This window comes from Buteo buteo, chromosome 22 (assembly GCF_964188355.1).
Source record: "Buteo buteo chromosome 22, bButBut1.hap1.1, whole genome shotgun sequence".
NCBI lineage: Eukaryota > Metazoa > Chordata > Aves > Accipitriformes > Accipitridae > Buteo > Buteo buteo.
Genome location: NC_134192.1, coordinates 17,386,832 through 17,411,802, shown reverse-complemented (window position 1 = coordinate 17,411,802; position 24,971 = coordinate 17,386,832). Strand labels below are relative to the sequence as shown.

At 45.4% G+C, this 24,971-nt stretch overlaps 1 protein-coding gene across 1 annotated transcript in view; it reads right to left on the bottom strand.

Annotated features, from left to right (window-relative positions):
• Window positions 1–24,971, bottom strand: part of LOC142043076 (uncharacterized) — a 55,697-nt gene continuing 30,726 nt past the window's right edge. The window contains exons 3-4 of the mRNA XM_075053778.1: window positions 8,392–8,574; window positions 1–1,391 (exon numbers count right to left, since the gene is read on the bottom strand). Coding sequence (XP_074909879.1) covers window positions 885–1,391; window positions 8,392–8,535 — 651 coding nt within the window. The 5' untranslated portion in view covers window positions 8,536–8,574 and the 3' untranslated portion in view covers window positions 1–884. The remainder of the gene's footprint in view (window positions 1,392–8,391; window positions 8,575–24,971) is intronic.

Below are 24,971 nucleotides of genomic sequence, written 5' to 3'. Positions count from 1 at the left end.
TTGTTTTTAATGGATTACATTTTATTAGATTTTGAAGAGTGTTCACATCATAAAATGCATGCAGGAAGTACTGTGTATGTAAAACACAGCTACATTAATTATGAAAGCTAGTAAATGAATCATACATTACTGCAAATATATTATGCATTGCTTACATCGCTTTGCCATGGCATGTTTGCACGATAGAAATAGAAACTAGAAAGGAAGGTTGGAAAAAAAAAAACCTAAGAAAAAAATAACAACATTAGCTGAGGAGGCAAGAAGAAAGAGGAAAAGCACAGAGGGAAGATGTGATACCAGCATGACCTTATTTTTATATGAAGCCAAACTAATGGCCCTTGTGATATTTGAGGTGATTTGAGTACCTGGACACTGCAAACCTGGGAGTTGAAGAGAACTCATGGGGTGATTTCTCTGTCAAAGTTATGTGTTATTTTGATAAGAGAATCATATGGCCTATCTCACAGAGCATCGCTAGAGCTCACAGATTTGTCTCTATTTTTCAGAAAATGACTTTTCGTGCCTGTTTGCAGTTTTTAGCGAAGAGTTGGTGGCGTACTGTATATGGAGAGTGAACTGGCTTTTTAAGATGATGACTTATTTCCTGCCAAATTTGCTTTAAGAAACCACTTCAGTTCTGTGCACGAGACTTCATGTTGCTTTGATTTATTATCCAGGATATAAATGGAGATCTGTCTGGTTTTTGTGGAACTCGCAGCAAAATTAGATTTTTCTCCTATAGGGAGAACACTAATATTTCACACAGCCAAAACGCATTATCTTGTCCGTAAAACTCTCGCTGTATATTCATACATTAGGCGGGGAGGAGAGGCATACCATGAGCCTGCAGAGATAATACACATTCAGCTCAACTTGCAGCCAAATCACGACGCGATGTAAGGCTGCTGATCCATCTTAAAAACTGCAGAGCAGGCTCCTTGAGTACGGGAAAACACAAACCCTCTGGCACCCCTGAGCTCGGTCTCTCTCCCCTCGCTTGGGTTCGTGCTGAACGTGGAGCCTCTCGCTCCCGGCAGGCAGGGAAGGCAGCTGCCTGCAGAGATAACGCTGGCGAGCTGGGCTTTTCTTTTGGCAGCTTTCTCTCCGAAGCAAGAGGTGTTTTCCAAGTTGGTTATCCCATCGCTTGCGTTCCCCCTGAACCTGCCGGGCTGTTTCGCTGTCTGCTGGTGGAAAGGGGAAAGCTGGGCTGGCGGAGCGGGGCAAGGGCTGCGTGCCCAGGAGCAGCAGCGGGAACCGCATCTCGGCTCCTGCAGACAACGCTGCTGGCCTTCCTCCTCCTGCGGCTTTCGGAGGGGCCCCTCTCTCTCGTCAGCATCGCACTGCTCTTGGCACCCGACCGGTCTCATTTGTCTTCGAGGCTCCAGCGCAAACTGCAAGAGAAAACAGAATATGGAGTCGGTATTGCGTTAAAACCTTGCCAGGCTCTGCCCGGGCAGCGGGGTTCTGATCTGACAGTCCGTTCCCCAAACCAACCTTCACTGGATTTTAAGAAGAGTTTTATTTTAGGCTTAATTTGGCATGTATACGTTTCACTGAAAGAGCTACTTCATTGTCTCTCTGCTCAGCGCTCGCTGCCATGCCACGCCACTGTAAAATACTGCAGGGACGGAGAGAGGCTGGGGGTTATTAACCTTACTGAAGACTTTCACCTTTAAAGGACCTCTCCATGAAATAACTCAGGTTAATGAACCCTATGGAGATGTCTGCTGATTTTTGTAGAGAAAAATCTTTGACAGAAGGAAACTTGAAGCGGGAAGTTTGGGATGAGCTGAGCCCGAGGAGGAGGAATGCTGAGAGCAGACACAAGGGCAGGGGCTTGCTGCTGGCAACCTTTTTGATAACTGCAGCAAACAGCACTGTTCTATAACCTCTGTTTCGCGCAGCCGAGGGACTAGGATCGTTCTGGCACCTCATATACACAAATAGTTCTGAGAAATATTCACGTTTTGATGTCAGCTGTTACTGCCCTCCAAGTCTGAACACCCTAGAAAGTCAGTCACATATTCATTTAGGTGTTAGACCTCACATCACATCTCTGAGATGAAATCATGGAAAAACATTGGTTGGAAGGGACCTCTGGAGGTCTTGAGTCCAACCCCCCCCGCCAAAGCAGGGCTAATGTCAACATCAAACTGTAATAAGCTTTACGGTACGCAATCTGGAAAAGCCATGAAGGAATTACATCGCACTCCCTCTCCCCTAGTGACTTTGGTGAGATCTTTCACATCACATTCTACCTTTGTCTCACTTTTGGCTGGATAAACTATTCTAGGGAAGTCTCAGGGACTGTACTGAGCACAGAATTGGATTTTCTAAGCCTATAAAGTTTTTGCTGCCCCAAGTACAATTCACCATCCATACTTAAAACCTCAAACACTGACCTAAGCAGCTGTCCTCGAGAAGGACATGGGCCACTGTGTTTAAATGGTTTGGACTGGGAAAGGGCCAGAGCCCGCTGAAATCTGTCTCCGCTGATCCCGGTGTGTTTTGGACCAAGCCCTGAAGGAAAATGATTGGGCCAAAACTCATGGTGTGTTTTGTACTTGGAAAGCACTCCCTCTTTGTGCCAGCCTGCCACGCAGCCCCTGGCAGGGGTAAGGACATGGCCCGGGTCCCTGCAGAGCCTCAGACAGCCCTGCCCACCCTCTTTCTGTGAAATAAAAGGAGAATAAAGCGCAAACAAAAATCTAGGAACATTGCAAACAGATCAGGCAAATCAAAACCTCAGGGTTGCGTTATTTCCATTTGACAAACCCCTTCCTCCTCATCCATATTCAGTTCTTGCTCCCAAATCTTCCAGTGTCACCCATGCCAGAGAAGGGCTGCAATGCCAACGCTTCAAATTCAGGGACTTCGGATCAGCGTGGGAAGCTCAGCAGAGTGACTCTGCGACCCGTGGGACTCCACGGAGCATCTTTCTTCCCTTGGGATGCAAATCTGTCCTGCTTACCATGGTCAGCTGGAGAAATCCACCTGACAGGGGATCGGTCCGGTGCCCTTTAACACCATCTGGCTCACATTAAGTCATCAACATCGCAAGAACAAACGCTGCGGCGTTGGTGTCGGGCAGGGACCAGGCGATGGCTGGCACGTCGGGCATCAGCAAGGTGGGCACGTGGGCTGGCGTCGGGCTTCATCCCTCCTCACCCCGGGAGGCTCCAGTGCAGAACCAGAGCTCTGCTCCCTTCTGTCTTATATTTCCACCACCTTAGAGCCAGTAAAAAAAAAAAAAAATAAAGCATTTGGATGATTTCTGCTAGCTCCAGGCAATCTAGAACTTTTGCCAAAGAATTACATAGAGGCAGTATTAAAAAATAGGGTTGTCTCCAAAGTCTTTTAAATACAGAGGTTGCAATCGGCATCGTTCCTGGCAGGCAGGCAGGCAGGGAGACCGACCTACCCATCAGGACCCCATTTTGCGACTTACAGAGCCTGTCAGGAAAGATCGATAGTTGGCATGGTAACAAGCTCATTTCCCAAGAATAGAGCTCCTTTTTATTAAATTTGGCTGGCTATTGATCAGTTCCTGATCCACGTATCAAAACATGACAAGCACTTAATGAATCACAGATTTTTATTGAGGTGAATAAAAAAATAATAATAATATCACGAGGCAGCTGGGGACTGCTGCCTGCTTCTGAGGGCGGCCCGCCGGCTGCGGCCAGAGCCGGGCACGGTGCAGGGGCTCCTGGGCTGGGGCAGGGATGGAAGACGAGCACAAACGTGACCTACTCCTATGGCAATTTCAAGGCCTGTTTTCTCCTGCCACGGATGTCTCTTAGAGCAGCATCCCCATCAAGCAGCTTTTTGTGCTGTGTGGGATTTTATCCCTCCTACCCACTCACTCTCTGCTGTCTGTGAATAAACAGTGATGCTGTGCAGTCTCTCCCCACGGCTCCCGGCCCTCCAAAGCCAGCGGTTTCCCAGAGGTTGCTCTTTGGACCTTGAAACATTTCGCTCCCCAGCAGGCTCCCGGGTTCCCAGCACATCTGCAACCCGCAGGCAGCACAGCCGTGTCATGCTGCAACGAAGTGATTGATACGGTCAGTCCGTGCAGATTTGCTGATATCATCTCTAAAGTTGGTGTTAAACTTATTTACCTCGGTCCTCCCAAGCCAAGCTGTTCGCTTTGCATCCTTAAGCACGTCGCCACAGCCCAGGCGGCAGCTTGGCCGGTCCTCGTAGCAGCCTGACATCCCTCCATTTGCCATCCTGGGGGTCCGCACTCCTCCAGTTTGTCGTCCCAGAGGGTGGTAGCTCCGGTATGGCACAGTACAAAACCCTCAGCCTTTCCACAAGAGCGATACAGTACATCAGGAAGATGATATGCCTGTTCAAATTGCTTTAACATGCATTTACATGAGAGATAATAACAGCTCCAAAGGCTTCTTCCAGCCTATTAAATAGTACTCACTTAAAATAGTGTCTGAATTCATGCTGAAATGACAGACTATAATAATCCAGTCATATCCATCCGGCATATACAGCTGACTGTAGATGCTTAGAAAAACTGCAAGATGTATTTATTTACATGATATGGTATATGATAGCTGATTTTTTTTCAGGTTATCTCCTGTGACTGGTCTGATACAGAGAAGTTGCTGCAAGGGGTCTTTCTATTTCTCTCTCTGTCAGATATTTTAAGAGAGAAATAAACCTGACCATACACATGGATGTGTTAAAGCTTCCAAAAAACTAATGGTTCTGCAAACTAGGATAAAAATTTCAGACACAAGCTGAATACCCCCACCATGCCCCTGCACCCCCTGGGGACAGTTCCCACATCATAACCAATCAATTCATGGTGAAGGCCACCATTTCAAGCAGCTTCACTTAAAGTAAGTTCTTAAAAAAACATCAAAACTTTTAACAAATCAATGTACAGATTTTGAAAGGGCTCAGGCTCTAAGGCCAGTGAATTTGTAAGACGCCTGGGGAGGCTGAACCCCTCTTCCACTGTCTCCACAAAGAGCAGGACCCCAATGCAATGAACCATGAGGTAGGTGACGGTGTTCCTCTGAGGCCGAAGGGGCTTTATTCTTGAGCCCTCCATTGCTGTGTGCTACGTGGCATCAACCCAGAGCGACATGTGGCAACCCCTGAAGTGGGTGTTTGTGCATCTTGATAGCGTCTGTTCCCTCTCCAACCGTGACGGTTCTGCTCTGCACTGGCAAAGCTGGACAAGGGCAAGTCCTCCTTGAATCACTGAGTTGAACACAGAGCAACTCATGAGGCATCTTAAAGCCTTCAGCAGATTAAGCATCATACAGAAATATCACCATACATACATACAGCCAGCAATATCCACTCTTTTTTCCAGGTGGGAAATAGATCCCAACCGGTTTATCTGCCTGCAGCCGCACCGGTGATCCTGCACCATGGATAGGACTCAAAACCACCAATGCTCAATGGTGTGCTTGGTGCACCATGCACAACCATACCTATATATACACTTCAGGGTGCAGTCCTATTGCTCACGTTCCTGCAGGACCATCACCACACATCATCTGGGCTTGCTGACACTGCTTGAGCACCAGTCTGAAAGGTCACAAGAAGACAGGCCGGGAAGAAGTGGTTGCTTTTTCTTGGGCTTTCAAGAGAAAACAATGCCTAGAGAGCAGAGCAGCCCCCACACTAGGTGGGGATGACAGTGCCCCAGGTCTGCAGAGTCACTGACATTCTCCTCTTCAACTCAGAGCAAAGGATGAACTTTGTCATCATATTACTCATGTTTTTTCCAGATGCTCAAAGAACAGGAAGAAATCAGGTTAAATCAGTAAGTGGACAAGAGTGATTCTCTTTGTCATCACCTCCCTCCAAGGGCAATTCTGGAGGAGAAAGAAGCGTGTTGCCTTGCCCATTTGAAATCTTAGCAAACCCTGCAAACATTTCCACAGGAAGAGCATCAGGTTCCTATTTGTTCTCTCTTTCAGACTGTGCTCCCAGCCCTGCGCGTTCCCCACCTGAGAACATTCAACCCAGCCAAAGCTACCTAAGCAGTCTTAACACCTGGACATACCTAAAGGCAAACACTGCCAGACGTATCTGTAGATACATCAAACCCATCACGTCATTTAGCTTTTCCTAAAGTCTGACTCTAAGACTCTGGCTTGGACTTAGGCATTTGGTTGTGGAGCAGTGGGCATGGTTTGCCTTGAGACTAAGCAGATGAGCTCCACGTAGAGCCTGGGAGCAGGGTAAGCTTCACAAACCGCAGGTGGTTTTTCCCCACACAGCCCCTGCCCAGTTGCAGAGCCAAAGTTCAGCCAAAACAGCTCAGCAATCCCCAGGTGGAGAGCTGCGGCAAAAACCCTAGCGTTTCCCCTTGGTCACTTACCCCAAAGATGCTCAAAATTAAGGCAGTAAGAGTGGCACTTTCTGCTTACAAATTAACATCCAATTATTCGAGCAGGCAGTAAAAATTCCTAAGGAAAGCGGCGGTGTATGTTTGTGGGAATCGGCCATTTGCCACTTTGAACTGCTTCTGCCGGAACAGTGGGAGTTCAAGAGACCCCTGCACTTGATGCCGGCGGGAGGCACGGCGATGCACACCGGCTTTCCCGGCAGCTCCGCCGCTCGCTGCGAGGGGCTGGGAAAACCCCATAAACCCACGAACCCACCGCAGAGCATCCTCGCTCTCCTCTAAACTTTCTAGGGTGGGTAAATGCGGCGATAGGAGAGCAGAGGGATTTAACAGCCTGATCTCGCGCTAGGGTTTAATTTAAGTTTGAAATAACACCGCTCTTTCTCATCTAGATCATATTAGGATTTTGAAAGGGCAGTCACGCAACTTCCCCCGGCAGTTATGGCAGAACCGCGCTCGGAAATGAATGGAGCTCGTGGAAGCATTCAGGACCGAACAATCGGATTTATAATTAGGCCTAAAAAGGGAAGAACGCTGAATAAAAGCAGCACAGCCAATTTTAGAAGAAAAGGAAGTTCTGGATGGAATTCATTGGGGTAGAGCACTGAAGTGGAAATGGAAAGTGTTCAAAGATAAATGAGTTTAGGCCTAAGAGTTTGCTTGACATCTAGAAAATGTACTAGGAACACAGTGTCAAGAAAAGCTAACGTGAATAACAAAGAAACACAAGAAGTGAGAGAAGAGAGGAAAGAGCCATAAAACTTTGGGACAACAAAGAGTTGCAATTATAGAGGGAAATGTAATGAAGTGTAAAAAATCATAATGAAAGCAAAGATAGAGAATGAAAGGATGATTGCATATTTGCTTAATGCACATCGGAGAAGTGTCAAAGACATGGGGAACAAGAGGTCACTAAATGAGAAAATAAAGCCTCAGAGGAAAGGCACTGAATTTATTGCTTTAAATACAGATTTATTTGCCTGGGATTTACCACTTGAGGGCCAATGACAGAGGGAAGCAACAGAAACATTTTCCTAAAGGAGAGGGAAAATTTCTGAAGGAAATGGAGCTTTTTTCTTAGAAAACCGATCCGGCAATGCAGCCTAACCCACCGGCAAAATGCTAGGATCTAATGGGGCTTCAGAAACAGAGGGAAAACTCAGTCTAACTGGCCCCCAAGTACAGGGGGATTAACATCTGCTTACCAACACCCTTTACTGGTGCCAGGAGTCCTGTCTCAAAGTGGCTCAGCTTTGCAGGTCATCTGCATCAGGGAGGGGGGTCTCCTGTCAGCCCTGATGGGGGTCCCCTCCTTTTCGGGATTTTTTCTGATAGGATGCAATTGGTGCCCAATGTACCTGCCACATCCCACTTATCACTTCCCAATACCCTTGCAGCACGGGAGCTGCCTACAGCACGTTAATGCTGTGTTCCACAAAACCTTCTTACCATGTCCAGATCAGCAGGACAATGTGATGAAAAACACCCCAGGTGTCCCATGCGTTCTGCTGCCTCCAGCACCTCTGTGGTTATTAAAAGGCAAACTCAGGGTTTCCCAGCTATGGGGAAAACTGAGCTTTGTTACTGAATGGAATGCGGACAAAACTGTTAGCTGAGAATTTATCCTTTCCCCAGCACGAGGCACAGCCGTGGCTCTGCATTTACAGATCTGTGGCTGTTTTTTGATTCCAGCAGAAGAAAAAAGCTCTTTCTGTAGAACAGTGTCTCTAGCTGTCCTCTCCCACACCCTGGGGACCCTCAGGACTTTGAATACTCTTTTCTGCCCTGAAATGAGCAATGGCCATGAGCCGGGGGTCCTGCTTTGCCGGGACAGCTGGAAGAGGACAGCACCGAGGGAAAGGGCCAGCACCCTGCAGGCAACCAGCCGATTCCCAAAACCATGGCACGGGGCAGGAATCAGAAGTTGCTGGAGAACACGGCTTAGGCTGCTCCATCGCGAGCACCGAAGCAAACCACTAGATGGGACACAGGGAATGAGTCCTCACCTTATCTATATGTCCCAGCAATGGAAGCCCATGCGGGTGCTGGATCACCCCAGCTGAGGGGTTGGGATCCCTATGAAAGCATGGGGTACCCCTGGGCTGGCCCAAACCATCCTTCCCTCTGGGACCTCCAGGGCTCGGTGCCATCAGGAGTGGGGCCAAGGAGGAGCTCGCAGGCTGGGACACCTGTGGAAAAAGCAAAAAGGGAGTGGAACAAGGCTACCCAGTGCATTTTCCCTGAAAAACCCTATGAACAGCAGAGTGACACTCTGGGAGTGGGATCCTACTGGTGAGTTTATCAACGAAGCAATATCTAGACAATTAGTTGTTTTCTTTAATTTAGGACTAATTTTGTCCCACCAGTTTAAATTAAAGCCCCCAATAGGATAATTTCCTCACAACCATAATTTTGTTACAAGCTTTTCATTAATCCAATCACAACTTCTATAATATTATTTGGCAGCTGATTGAGACTACAGTAACCACAGGGGTTCGTGCGCATTGTCTCATTTCTGATTAAAAAAAAAGTAAAATGAGTCCAATTAAAAATTCTTTTAGTACTGTCTAATATGTGAAACTCCCCAAAGTCAGGACAGAAACATCATCATTCCAGCCACGCAGCCCGTCTGCGGGTGACAGCAGAAGCTACATGCTAATGTCAGCCGTCCGTAAGTGTCTGCCTGTCTGTCTAGCTGTCTGTCACAATAATATATTTAAAGAGAATTGCCAGGGTGGAAATATTCATGTTTGGAAATATTTGCCTACGACTTTAGGGAGTTTTCTCCAGAGTATTTTGGATTGATCTCAAGTCTCTTTCAGCTCGCTGAAGTCTTACTCAAAGCATCCCGGGCCATGATGCAAATATTCAGCACACAGCAATTCCCTGCAAATCTCATATTCATAGCAAGAAATGGAAGAGAGAGAAACCCAGTGGTGGAAAGGTCTTGTGGCAGTAATAACATACACAGCATTGTCAGGTGGGGAAGCTTCAGCGTGGAGATGCGTTAATTTGGAGGAAAAAAAAAAAGAATAGAAAGCAGTGGGGATTTTAAAGTGAATTCAAGTCTTAAAAATTGCACTTTCTTGAAGTCATACACAATCACTCCTGACAGAAATTTTTCAGGCACATTGAAGTATAGAAGGGAGGTGACAGAAATCCCTTGAAATAAACACAACAAAGGAGTCAGAAGAGAAAATCAAAATTAATCTAGGCTGTATAATAGAAATATTAAAGCCAAGGGGATCAGTTCCCTTCTCCTCCGCAAGCAAGAGCCCCCAGGCGTGGAGGGGCAGCTTCAGCCTCGGGGGAAGAAGGTTTCCCTCTCCCCTCTGTAAGCAAAGCCATGGCTCGTGAGAAGCATCGATGCACCGCACCATGGCCTGGACCAAATCCCAAAAGCAATGGCCTGCACCTTCGTATCGTGGTGGGGCAAAGCCCACCCCGAGGCATCGGAGAGGATGCTGGAGCTGGCAGAAGTGCAGGCAGGGGGAAGGCAAGAGGCAGCAGCTGCTGATCGACCCACGCTGCGGCCATGGTGGAAAGGGACGACCAAGGCAGCACAACAGAAAGGGCATTTTTTTCCCCCAGCAAATAGTAAGTGTAATGGAAAAGGGAAGGGGACAGGCAGCAAAACACTCCTGAGTTTGGGTCCAACACGGCAAATGTTTCTGGAGGAAAAAAAAGAGGGTGTATTTTAATAAAACAGAAATATTTTATGTAGACACTTCAAAGAAAAAATACTCCTACTTCCTGCTTCAAGGTTGCATTTGCATTTCGAATTGACATCAGCCCAAATGAGAAAAAGAAAGGTTTAGAAGAACCCAGGAATGAACTCCAATGCTTGGTTTCTCCTGGATGAAACCCTCTCATGTTTGCCACACACCCTTTGAGCAGGTCAGGTCAGGCCAGGCTGCCTGTCAGTGTGCTGGGTTCCAAGCAGGTCCCCAGATGAAAAAAAACCGCATTTAATTTTCAAGTGTTGCTGGGTGGAGGAAGGGGGCTGTGCCTTCGCCCCCACTCTGTACACAGCCCCGGCCCCTCCATCCACAGCATGGGCATGCAACGTCTCAGCCACTGCTTTATTGAAAGAAGTCAGCATCTGTGTCCTTCCTTCACCAGCGAACCCCTTGATTCCTAATTAAGTTCTCATTAAGAAGTGTACCTGCAGCGGCTAGATGCCAGCACAGCGTAGCTGGCAGGAGCTTTTAATCCTTCCTCGGCTTCACCTTATACGCTGAAGACAAAACTGAGCAATGCCAGAATTTCTACTCTGTGCAATAATTTAACGTTTTGAAATGCGCTTTCTAACCAACTCAGGGACAAGTCAAGATCCAGAAATTACCCCTAAATGAACATGAACAAGAAAATTTCTCTTGAGGCTACCCAACTGCTTCCACACAGGAGACTTAAAGTGTAGAAAGCTGGTAAACCATGAGCCCGTGGGGATTCCCACCCCTTTTCTTTTTCCACATTTTCCTGTCCACACTCTCAGGGTAATTAATTTGTTTCTGCTAAACAGCCTGTGTCTGACAAATCTGCCTTTTCCCAGCAAAAACCAATTCTGCCAGAAAACGTGGAAAGTGAGCTATGAGCCGCAGCCACATCCCTGCTTCCCTGCTCCTGCAACCACCCCGGCTGTGCTCGAGCAAGATGGGAAAATCAATACCCCCGGCCCGAGCGGAGCACAGGGCGGTTTTCATACCCGAGGATGGCTGCATAGACAGAGAATAAGTGGTAGTGCCCTTTTGTGCCCCCTTATGCTGAGCTGATAAGCGCGGGAATTATGGCTTTTCCACCTCAACAGCACGTTTTTCTGGTATCTTTGTTTCTACCCAGTTTCTACGCCAGGTTAAACACATCAAGGCTTCCTTGCTCAGAAGTGAATGTTGAGCAACTTCTGCCTCCAGAGAGGGTCAGGAGGGGTGACCTTTACACAGCAGCATCGCTCCTCTTCCCTGCTACCCAAGTGATCCGAGCAGATCTCTCATTTTGCCATTACAGCTCTTCCTTTTGTGTCCTCAGCTAAAAGGAATTAACTTCTACCGGGCTTGAAAATGGCAGGGGCGGTTGATGAGACCTGTATTGATAATTATGGGTTCAGAGGCTTCATGCTACGGTTTCCATACATCTCAGCCAACAAGGGTAAGAAGTTCCCAAGAAGTGCTGATTTTCTTGTCACGCAGGGAGGCAATCAAGCCTCATATCCAAGGAAAGGAGTATGACGGAGATCGGTGGAGGCAAGGGGAAAGCAACCGCAGCGGTGTGTGATCCCAGCACCTAGGACCTGTATACATGGGGCATGTACATAGCAGGCAGTTATCCTGGTCTGATTTTTGGATTGAGAGGTGACACTGGGTGCTAGGATACCCTAAAACCTGGGAGAATTTAATCCGAACTCAAAACAAGAGCAGCCCCAGTGAGGTGCGTGGGACCGTGCAGCTTTGCTTGATCAGGACCTGGGTGCTGAGAAGAAGCAGCTGAGCTGGAAATTTAGGGTCAGAGCAGTTCAGCTCCGTATTCAGAGGGACTCCAGTCCTAGTCCTTGTTGAAATTAGTCTTTGCATGGATACGTATAAATAAATCCAGGACACTGCTTGCGTAACAGTAACATTTTGCAGTATCTGGCATTTGCCGCTAGTTGAAGGCTAAGCAAACCATGCTTCAGTGGAGCATAAAATTGCTTTTCCTTTGGAACAAGCAGGGCATTGTAGTAATAGGCAAAACTGTACATTGTGTTAACGGCTGTATTTTCACATTATTGATTTACATTGTGTAATGCCATGCAAGACCTGCTTTCAATGATACGTGCATCTGTCATATCACAATAACTGCAAAAGGCTGGGTACTGCTAGGAAAATGAAGCGCTGGGGATCCTGGGGCATATTCACATCCATGTGCCCATCATGTGGAGGTGATGATTAGGGGGATGTTGTGGTAATGAGCAGGTCCCAAGTGTGCGCTATGTAAATCAAGGCTGCCCGGGTCAGCTTCCACTTACTGTGCACATCCAACTTTTTCAGCCTGCTTACTCTTCTGACAAGGAGAGCGTATGGAAATGGCTTCCCCTTGGCAGCTCCCCTCAGCTATACGTGTTTCAAGGCACCCAAGATGGAAGGGTTGCATTTTTTTTTAACTCTCCTTTCCAACTTTTTTACTGCTGGGGCCAGATCTCTGCAGCCCTGGTGTGGGGATGTCTACGAGGATCACCAGCCGCTGGGTGAAAGAAAGCAGAGTAGTATGAGAGAGCGCCACTAAAGATGAAACAGGTGAGGTTTGTTACAGGAAACGTCATCGCTAAATACACCTTAAAATAAGAGGACAAATAGTCTGCAGATACCGTGTTTTGAATCTAAGGGAGTTCACCCCAAATATGCAATAATAAAGTGTTGATGTCAGGCTGAAACATTTTTTAAATCGCTATATAGTTAATGCAAAGCTTTGTTTTATATTATCTAGCCTGGTGGTAAATTAGGTAAGCTTTCATTAGTCTATAATATCTGACTTAATTCCTTACATTGGCTCCCAGTGCTATATATTCTATCAAGGAATATTAAAATAATATTTTTCTTCCTTTTTATTTGGTTATTTCTAGATGGATTAAATTGTCTCATTGCTTAAAGAGGAAGGATAGTCCTGGACCCAGCTTGCCCGACCAAGAACTGAGCAACCAGGCTTCCATTTCTTCCTCAGCTACAGACTTTCTGGCCTCAGGCAAGTCACTTAGTCTCTTTGTGCATCATCCCCTCCAGCTGCCAAAGGAGTCGGCTCTTCTCTGGAGGATGCTGAGAGCAGCAGCAGGATAACATCCGAGAAGGGCTCAGCCACCCAGAGCTTGCAGAGGGCCATGGGACACCAGGACAGATAGACTGCCCTAAAATCAAACGTCTATTAAAGATTTGTCTAGAATGTGTCGGATTCAACAATGAGAGGAGGGGTTTTTTGTCAGCAGGTAGTGACAATGTGGAATATTTAAACATCTGTCTAAGAATCAGCTCTTTCCTTCTATGTTTCTGGAGCCGTAGAGGTGCCTCAGGTGGGAGCGTGGGATGCCCTGACGTTCTGGCCACCTTGACCTCCTGTCCACACAGCCACACGTTATGGCTTTAGACACCAGCAGGAGCCAGCAGCTTTGGATCCAAAACGCAGGTGAGAAAAGCAGTGTACCAACATACAACAGCCACGCAGGGGCTAGAGGAAAGATGTTTCGCTTCTAACTGAGAAGGTGTAGGTATCTGTGCTGTGATGGATGTGTTGATTTTTTTAGTTACTGCCCTCCTCAGTCCTGAAACAGCTCAGCTCTGTCCCTTTGCCAGCACCTCATGGGGGAGATATAATTCCAGAAAATTGCTTTTGACCCCAGCTACCTACTACAACACAGGAACATTTTTAAAGCTCAGCCTGACGTGCTGCCTATGTCCTGCCTGTTCCTGCCTCAATGCACTCGGATCCACCGTGTGCTTGTCACATTACCGAAATGTAAAACCAGGGCTAAAAGGCAGCTCTCCTTTTCAGTTCACCTTTAACTGGAAATTAAGTGGGGTTTTTTTTCCTTCCTTCCATATTTCTTTTTTACTCTCTCCCAGTCTTAATCTATTCTCTTTGTTTCAGCTGAAAAAGTGAGGGACATTTTACCAAATTCTTATTTCACATGGTCCAAGATAAAATCAAAGATATGGCATAATCTTAATCATTACTGCCATGGACTGAAAGAGACAATCTAAGCTAAGGAAAGCTTTCACTCTTTTATCATTGATGTTTTCTTTACTAATTGCTCTAATGCATTTGCATTGATTGCTTTTGAGCCTGTTCTATTCTCCAGATCTGCAAGTCATTAATGATCAAGACTTTAACATTGTACGTTGTTTTAAATGTTAGTTGTGTCATCAACAGCTAACAGAAGCAATGCAACTCTGAACTTGGGTCTCAGAAGGTAAAAGTCTTTTCAGTTTGTCTTTAAATACTCAGATAAATCCCGTTAGCTTTCTCCACACCATCAAAGCATTTGGATAGCATAAAGCAACTGAATACATAAAAATGTATCTAAACACCTTGTAAATCCCTACACAGAGCTGTTGCCGACACTACTTTTAACCCTAGGAAAACATTTCACCAATTACTGATCAAATACAATACAGCTAAATTTCACCACCAGCACATCATTTTGATAATGGGTATGGAAATTATCCATTCAATAGCTATTCAGAAATAACTTAGAAAGATTGGTTTTCAGATACTTCTGAGAATCCTAGAATAATCCCCTATAATCACCATGGTGAGAATCCACCAACATTTTTCCCTTTGAAAAAGGCTGTTTGGGGCGAGAGCGTTGGTGGTCTCTGCCCGTCCTCCGACGGATGCGTTCAAACAATATATCTGAAATGACCAGCACTTTGCTGGCAGAGAACCGAGGGGTTTCATACTCTTACATGACTCAGTTGAGAAAGCCTGCCAGCAAGGGAAGAAACTTTAGCTCACCCCGATCAGCTTGGCTTCTCAGGTGCATCTCAGCAACCTGTCAATATAAATTTTCTTTCCTTCTCACAAAGCAAACTGGCATCATTTTCTATCCAGAGTCTGGAAGAAACAAAACAAAAAAACCCAAAATAAAGTACCTAAAATAAGCAATAACTACACTTTGCACTTCCCTGCTGCTCTGCGCCAGCTGCTAAATGCGACCCAGAAGTATTTTAAAATGTTTCGATTTTATGATCTTTCTTGCTTCTTGGTACGAGGCTGAAAGGATTCATTCTTTCTTCTTTTGGGGAAGATACTATTTTGTGATTTACTTCACTGATTTCGTAGATGTAAAATTTGGTCTTTCCTGTCTCATGAGAGAAGACGAAGTGGGGGGGGGGGGGCTGTTGGATGAGAAATGTTTTCCTTCTCCAAAGTGTTAATCAGGCGCTGGACATAAATGTAACAAAAAGAAAACCCAGATATTTCTAAAGCTTTCCTTTCCCCTTCAGGAACTCAGCTTTTGCTCCCTTATGAATTTTATACCGCCTAGGTACCACGGAGTCCTCTAGCCCAAGGAGAACTAAATTTCTTTATACTTGCATATAAGACCCTCTGGGGAGCCCTTGCTCTTGTGCCCTCCTTGGCACCCTGCAGCAGAGGTGTCCCTGCTCCTGTGCCACCCCCACTGCAGTGGCTGTCCCCAAAGGGAGCCACGACCTGTCAATCTAAAGCAAAGGGCAGCTCCTGGCCAGCAGTGCCTTTCGCCCCATCCCAGGGCCAGGCTGCTTATTTCTATGGGTAATTATGGAAGGGGTTAATTGGGGGCATAAAAGCTTCCCCTGGGAAGCCTAATTAAAGACCACAGCCCCAGCTTTCATCCAACAGGTGAGGACCACAAACACACACGTGGGCTATCTGAATCACTAGTCTCTAGCAGTTTGCTACCATCCGAGAGCGGAGGAAAGAGAAACGTGTCACAAGCGAGGCACCAGCCCAGGGAAAGGCTGCGGCACCACCAGGACCCACGTGCTGCCAGTCCACGCTAAAACGGCAAAGTCATCCTTTGCTGTCCCAAAACTGGAGGTTTTGTGCTCCAAAGGGCAGTGCACAGGGGTAAAAGAAGGGTTAATACTGCAAAATACCAGTCTGAGAAAACCTTTCCGATAGCTGCACACGGGTCAGTTTTCATTCACAAGGAGGTTCACAGAAAGCGAAGAGCAACCATAAGAGCACGGGCACAAACACGCACCACGACAGCCCTGCGCTGGCCAGCCTAAAATCTCCACAATTAGAGGAAAGACAAAACACCATCACCGGGTTCATAAGCAAAACAATTTCTGAGCTTGCACAGTGAATCACACAACAAACCCACTCGTGAACAACGCGCTGAATCCCTAATGACTCAGGGAGAGACTGACAGTAGCCCAGGACTGTCACAGGGTGTCACCGGATAAGCCTTCAGCTAGCCAAGTCTGCCCGCGCATCGCTCAAAGCCGAGAAAGGGGCTAATTTGGGCGTGTGTGCTATTTGCTATAAACACTTATGGCAGCTCTATGGTAACGGGATCAGGAATGTTTCAGGGGGGTGGAGAGGACACATAGAGTCAAGGCAGAGGCGAGAGAGGCGGCAGCACCGCGACATGCGATGGAGGGGCCGCGTCTTCCTCTCGACCTGCTGGGCTGAGCCTTCAGCTGCGAGAGAAGTTGGACGTGAAGAACATACAAATCCCCCAAACCTGGGGGATTTCCTTTCGCAGGAGGAAGCGTGGACTTCAGCAGCAGCACCTGGAAATCCTGGGCAGCGTTCATAAGCCGCGCTCCCGGCCAGAACCTGGGGTATGGGGCAGCCAGGGAGACCCACCAGCCCCAACACTTGGGTAACCCCTTGAGCAGGCTGGGCAGCACTCAGGGCAGCCTTGCTGCGAGGCTTTTTTTATATCAGCTTTACCTTCAAGACAAGATTCTTGACCTTTCCAGTCCAGTATTTGACAACCCCCATTCATCCCCACTTTCCTCTTCCCTTCCACTTCGTTCCCTTTGTTGCTCTGCAATAGGAGAGGCAACAGGGCACGTATTTCTGCAGAACAAAGCATTATCATCCTAATTATAGTTTCCTGGTGTTTTCTTCACTTTTAACATTTTATTAAAAACAATTAGCCGAGAAGAACCATCTTTTTTAATCTCTACCCTATTGTTTTCATCTCTCTGAATCCAAGGAGGTCTTTTCAGAGGCTATTTTATTCATAATTACATATGTTGGAACAACTGCTCAAAAAGAGCCCAGAAACGATTCTGACGGTAGTTTCCTAGCAGGCTTGGTCCTGCTGCCTCTGAAGCATGTAATGCTAATGATTTAATAAAATGCATGTGAAAACATATATATGTTGTTGAATATAGGACCTATATTCAACAGTCTGTGAAAATGATGGATGCAGCCATGCCATGAGCATTGGCCTAACAGGTTGAGGAAGAGTTGGAGTCACAGTGAAATCAGGAGCCAAAGACTTTTGTTTTACTGCCAGACTTGGCTCCCCTGACTCCTTTGAGGAGCCTGGCTGCAGGCAGGTATGACCAGGAGGATAACACAGCAACAGATGGGGATTTTACAAGACAGATCCCAGCCCCATCCATTTGCACTCAAAACCTGCAGTACTTTGTTACTGGTGTGAACTGGAGGAAGGTTGGCCACACGGTCTAGTTTGGCCGTCATGCTCCAAGCCCGATTTAAGCACAGATCACTCTAGATTGAAAGATACATGCTGGATTTTTTGCGTATGTATAATTCTTATTCCAAAGCTTTCTCCCCAGTTCTCTGTTTACACTATAGGCTTTTATTTAAAATAGTACAGCCAGAGCACTGCAATTTTTTATTTGAAAGAGTTTTTTTTTAAATTTATTTTATTTTTTACACTGGGGAAAACTTTAAAATGTATCATATTCTGTCAACTGGCTCTTCACATTTTTTTTTCAAGCTTCCCCTCCACCACCTTCGTTAATTACCCGCCATTTGAACACAGGTCTTCTCCTGCCTTGATCCAGCCATGAAATCACAATGCTATATTTGTCTTTCTAACATCAAAGTCATTTCCATGGTCACCAACTGTGATGTCATAAACACATTTTTAATGGCTTGTTTACAGCAGGGAACAGAAGGAGAGAAGAGATTATGGGTGGAAGGAAACTCTTATCGATACACAACAGTTTTATGCACAACTGTGAGGCTGAAACATGCAGAAAACTTAAGGCCAGAAAGAATTCCTTGCTGAAATAGCTTCTCTTCTGAAGATCATCCCAGCACAAAAATCCCTTTTTAAGTTACTAGCAAACAAGCAATCCCAATGGATTACTATTATGTCAGTCAGCCCAGGGTCGTGCAAGGTGCTTTCTAAGCTTGGAAGACAGCAAATCCATGCCCCAATCCATCCAGCTCACTGTATAAATGAACACACACAACACATCCTCAACGACTCCTACAGAATTACTTGGGCAGGACACAGTGGGATCTGAGCACTATTGGCCCTTATAGTTTTACTTGTTTCAGGTCACAACAAGAATCAGAATTCCCTCAAGAGACACTTCACTTGGACCAGAAGGTCCTTTTTTGTCCAGCGATGGTTGTGAGACCCCCTAGCTGGTCCTCCCTCTATATGGGGGGTTACCACGTGCAGTCAACTATTCACAAGAAAGGTTTCTCTTCTGGCAAAGAAGGGCAAATGCCAGGACCGGCTTGAGATTTTGGCCACAGGAATAGCAAGGTGCTTCAGGCTGTGTGAGCCCACAGCCCAGCCTAGCTCCCCAAGAAGCCCAAAGCAATGTGAACTCCTTCTAGCCAACTCCCTGCTTTGGTAGCAGGGTTGGGACATAGCCAGCTGAAACAGGAAGGTTGTCCACGTTCCTCAGTTAAAGTGGAAATTTCTTGGCAGAAATAAGCTCCTTCAGCCTTAGCCAGTCACAGCTCAAGAGATGGTGGGGAAACCAAGTCACACGTGATTTCTCTTAGAAGTAATGCAGATGTTTCTCATGGTCTTCAGAGGCCAGTTGCTGGTTCAGGCATTGGCCAAGCAGCATCTCTTCAGGTGATGGGACTCTGACAGGGAACTGAGCACCCCACTTCTGTCCTGGACATCATTTGGGAGAGCCCCGGTTGATGATTTTGAGATAGCCCTGGGAGGTCCCTGGCAGATGGAGATTGCTGTGGTCAGCCAAAGAAACCAGCACTGAGCACAGCACTTCAGTGCAAGGGAAACACAAAACCTTGCTGCCACCTTCTCAGGGGACATCAGGAATGGCCAAGGAAGGGCTGACACGCTCCTTCCTGGGTCAGCAGAGGAGCTGCAGCAGTCTTGGCTGGAAAGGGTTTCCCAAACTGGCTTCCCAGTCAGCTCCAGGGTGTCCCTGCCCTCACAGCCTGCCAGGACCAGGGCTGTCCCAGTGGTACCCCCGGGTAAGCCAGGCTCTGCACAACCTGCTGACTTCCCTCTGCACCCAGCCTCTTCCAAGTAAAATCCTCAAGTAAAACTCATCCCGGAGCCTACGGGAGGAAGGATTGGGGCTGCTTGAAGATGCGGAGCCATCCTGGCACTTGGCCGTCTTAGAGACATCACGACAAGGCATCCCTATACATATGCTCTGAGATTATCTCCCTCCCCTACCCAAAGAAAACATGAGAGGGGGGGAAAATAATAATAATAAAAATCACTGGATGATGAAATTCCTAAATCCTCATCCCATGAGAAGAATTAACGTAGCTCTTTCCCCACTCCAATACTGGGAGCTCTCCAGTAGGAGATCCTGTTGTACGTCACACACGAGCCAGGGTACATCTTTCAGCGTGCTCTTTTCGGGAGCAAGCGCAGTCCCTGGCATGCAGGGGCTGGGATTTCACACACCCTATTCATCACCGAGGTGCAGAACAAGCGAACCACCATTTTGCTGCAGTCCCACAGCAGGAATAAAATGGTGGCATAGATGAAAACTGCCAGATCAAACACAATCCAGTTGCCTGTCACCACCTGCAGCTCTTCTCCGCCTTACATGTAACGCTGAATTCTTAATCAGGTTAATATTTGATTTCTGGGTGCTTAAACAAACAAAAAACCCCCACCATAGAAAAACTCACAACAAAAAAATGTAATACTATAACAGATGATTAACGTTACAGCCATGAAGTACCGAGGTGCAAATTACCAATGTTAGAATTTACATTTCTCCCACAAAATGGCAAGTCTGCAGCTCTGGTGTTTATTCACACAAGCAACTGGCTCACCCAAAGCCACCAAGAACAACTAACTGTACACATGTTTAACATACAAAGGGCTCAATCTCTTTTCTAGTATCTTTTGAGAAATGTTACAGTGGCTGAGAAAGGCAAAAGTGTTTGCTTAATTGCTCTTAAACAGCCCCTTCCCCACGTTACACCAAATTGCTGCTTTAACACACGGACCTTTCGAAAGGCATTCCTGGAGGATGGCAGGAAAGTAGGCAGGCATGGGGTTTCCAGGGAGGACAGTTAATACAGATCAGGCAGGAGAGAGTTTGCATTTTTTCTTTGTGATTTGCACATTTCTTCTGCTCACACACAGGGTAAACTTACCCTAAAGCCAAGCCTGAGCACTAGAATGAGTCCCAAGTCCCTGGGACTGGGACAGACACACGTTCCTCATGCTTAACGAGAGACCAGCAACAAAATGAAATTAATTTCTCTCTGTGGAAAATCCTGCTCTTATTCAGTTTTGAGTTCAAATAATAATTTTAATATACTAGACAAGAAATGGATTATTACAAACAACTTAGTTTTCCAACCAAAATGAAGCAGTGTAACATCTAACAGTAGCTCTTCCCGACAGCATAGATTACCTTTAAAATTAAAGCATATATCATCTCTTTAGAGCACACTTAAAATTCCTTATTTGTTTCTTTCACAGTCAGTGACTAGAATGGAATATTTCTTGGCTTACACTTTTTAACTAGTTTGATTTGTATAGGCTGTAGATTTGCTGCATTGTCCTCTTCTAACAACACATAATTCAGTAGCGGAACACACTTTCTGTTAGATTCTGTTTAACAATTACTTTTTACATTTATTTCTAAGTACCCTAATATTCAAATGCTGCAAAATGAATTACTGAAGTGTTTTGTTTTTTAAAAAAAGCATTAGACTCATTTGTAAGACATCTGTTGGAAGCAGTTAGAGATTTCTTCTTCTTTATCTCATATATATTTTTACATCTGATAGTTAAACTGTTATTAAAAATATAATAATACCCAAAGACTGCAGAAACAGCTCAAGAAAAGACTGACTGAATGGATAGAAAAAAAATAAATACCACTAATTTTCTTTACTAGAAATCCTTGACTGACCAGATGAAGCATCCATTATGCAAGGAGTCACTGTACCCAGTCCAGTATTTTATTTCAGACTATCAGGTACTGCGGATCACTGGTGACCAGTGTGTAAATCTTACATCTTTTCAGCTTCCCATCTAGTAGAAATCACTACAGAAAAGGCTCAGTAAAAGCAACAGACCTGGTCTTTCCCCCTTTTTAATCAAGAGCAGCCTTTTTCTGGGTTCAGTAAGGTCAAAATCAGGCTTTAGAGAAGCTCTTTGGATGTCCCAAAAACAGCCACAGAAAAGCCTTCCCCCCTTCCCCAAAACCATGCGTGCCCAGCCCCGACACCATCAGAAAGAGCAGAGAAAGGGAGTTTCCATTGCCAGCATTGCCACTTTTAGGGTAAAGATGAGCTTCCTTAAACACGAGCTTAAAGCTTAAAGACGGGGGAAAAAGTTCAAGTTGGATCATTTCACAGCATTATCTCTGCTGGAGAAGGTACAATGTGAGCTGACGGGGACTTTTCACAGGCGAGAATTAGGAGCGGTGCTTTTTCATTGCTTGATCTCGCAGACTACAAAAGCCCAGTCTTGCAAAAGGGCAGGCGTTGCCACCGTATAATAGACCAAGTTTAGCCTAAAACATAAATGGTGCCTATACAGCATTAAATAGGGAAGCTGGTTCTGATGTATTGTGTCCCAGCTTTTCGCTTTTTCGAAATACAGCAGAAATGCCAAATAAAACAGCAGATTTAACAGCTCGCGCCCATGTAGAAGAATGGATTGCAGGTCTTTACCACCATTTTCAAGAGTGAGTTAAAATCTGACTGTAAAGTGAATTTGCATGAAACAGTTTAAAGACACTAATGGAATTTTGTCTTTAGTATTAATCAATGCTAAGGGAAAAAACCCTCAGTAGATGTGATCAGCTACAGGATGCCAGGGTGGACAACATGTAACTATACCTTAACCAGCAAGCAGAGGCTGCTGAGATCTAGGTCCAGCTAAAGGGCCGGCAGAATTTGCCCCAAGCTGGGCTTGACACAGCCATGCCAGTCAGGACAGCCACGCTAGCAGAAGACCCCTCATTTCCCTCTATGTGTGGCTGCCTTTGCCTCCCCCTGATTTTTGCTACGTATCTCTCACATAATTTCCATAACATCCCTAAATGAGTCTGCTGGAGTCCTAACATCAACTCAGGCTTCCCAACCCAGATATCCTTAAGGATTTCAGGGGGAAGAAAAAAAAAAAAAAAAATCAGACAAAAGGAAATTCTGGCACCAAGCAACCCTTCTGCAGAAAACATCACACAGTTGGGTTATTGTCCCAAAGTCCTTACCTCTCACCCCAGAGACCAGCACAATGCTTTTGGGAGCAAGCAAGAGCCAAGGGAGGCGAAGGCAGGAGGCACAGCAGTCATCCAGGAACAGGAAAGGTTGTCCCATCCTGCAGGCCTCAGGGCTCACTTCCATTTTATTATTTATTTTAGCCCAGTACATCCATTTGCACCTGCCTGCGAAGTGCTGGGGAAAGGACGTGCTTTGAGGAGAGGTTTGAAGGAGAAGACAGTGGTGGAAAGAGATGGAGGGTGTCCCAGGAGAAGATTATCAGTCATTAGAAATCACCCACAGGTGAAACCAATTGCTCATCCTGAGCTTCTGTTTCCAAATGCTATGAAAACGTGGGGAAGAAGATATTATTGTATTAAAATATTTTACAACATGTTAGAAATAATGTTTTGGAGCATTCAGTTTCTTGAATAGGACATTTGGCTTAATAAAGAGAGGCCAAAATGTCAGTGGAGTGTTATGCTGGAAGGAAGAAGGGATGATAAAAATTCTCCCATCTATTGAGCAGCATCAGAAAATGCCCATCGCTGGGCAGCTGGGCATTTACACCGCACCGTGGGAGAGCGATCGATGGGCAAAACTCAGCAGTAAAACTCAGTGGCACCCCCACCCCTGATTTCAAAGGCAGAAGTTATTAAATTAATAGAAACCATGAGGGAAAATACTGAATGCCTTTGCTTTGGCTTGCTGTGTTTTTCTGAGAAGGCTGCAAAAGGAAATTTGTTGGGGGAAACAGTTTATGCTGCTCCTGGAGGCGGCCATCTGGGATGCTGAGATTAGTATTTTAGATTTCTATTATCTGAAACTCCACTGGCAGGATCTGTAAAAAGGAGTTTATAAATTCTGTAGTGGGGTCTAAGTAAAACTATTTTATCTAGGGACTAAGAAATATGTGTAATTACCGTAGGTGGATAATGCTTTTTCATTGCCATTCACCAAAATTAGTTTACCAGATATTATTCCTAAGAGGTATAATTAAAATCAACATAAAATCCAGAACACAGTGAAAATAAAACATTAGGAGATAATGTCTTTAAAATTACTAGACCAAACAGTCCTCTGCACTGCGGTACAAGCATAATCACTCTCCGGCTAGTAGTGTTTGTTTTCCCTGTACAGAGATGCTTTGGACTCCCAGGCTTCTCAGGCAAGCTGTTACTTTGCAGCCCATTGTAAGAAGCAGTTATTTAATACTACTCGATATTAAACTCCTCCTCTAAAAAGCAAATGAGAGAACTTTACTGAATGCAGAGTCTCAACACTGCATTTGGTCTCTGCGTTACTTCCTAAGCTCCCATCGGAAGCAGACTGGAAACCTCCATGGTTTTTTAGGCAGGTTCAGATCTGGACCCGTGTACCTGTCATTAACTTCTGCCCTGGCAAAATGTCCAGGGATGTAAATGGGACTCATGACAGGGGAAAAAACATATGTTGAATCCCACATTGAGTAGCAGGAGAGGCATTTTAGAGCCAGGTACTTGCACCAGATGTTTAATCCTGTTTTCTGCTCGTAGAGAAGACATAACCTGATGTTAGATGCCACATCTCATTATGAATGTCTGGCCATCCTTGTTAATGAAAGACTTTGTTTTGGTTTTGCAAATGTTATTAAGCAAAGAACAAACTGATTGTCTAAATTGATTAAGCAGATTCATTCCAGTGAAAAATTTATTATTTGCCTAGTTCATTTCATCAAATCAATTCAGAGGAAAAAGGCTCCATGAATTAAACTAATCGCAAATATATATTTTAAAAGCCAGCCGTTACTGGCAGGATACTGTTAGTGCAGTGAATCACTAGGACAATAACTGAATTTCAAAGCAGCATCTCGCATTGCTTTTCAGAACCTTCTTTGCCTTTTCTTTCAGAAAATTGGTGTTTGGGGGCCAAATTCTGGCCCTATTTAGTCCCATATATTCTCCTTAAATTTCTGTGGGTGCCCAGGAGTCATTCTTGGGGAAAAAACTGTAGTATTCAATGGGCATTTCCTTATAAAATAGCAATCATATACTAATTAGAAAGCTAACTCTGATAGATTAATAAGAATTTCTGAGTGCTTCAGCACAAGCTCTTGAAAAACAGGTATTTTAAAAAATAAACTGTCATTCATTTATGAGACTGAACACACACATTCATTAGGCTCACTCACATTGCAGTCGGAGAAGGTTCCTGTGTAATCTTTTGCAGGACACAGATGGAAAAGTCAGCCTAGAATGCTAATATTCAATTCAGTTAAAAAGAAAGATCAACTATCACATTTATATTTCTCCATCAAATTATAGACAGGGTTTGAGCTTTTTGTGAATGGATATGTGTACACAGACACACATGTATTTTATAGATCTTTCTCCTATAAGGGTAACTTTGAAACCATCATTAAGAAGAATCTTTTGTTGTTGTCTAGGTCTTTGCAAATAGGTTTGTCACGGATGGCTCGCTAAAAGCACCC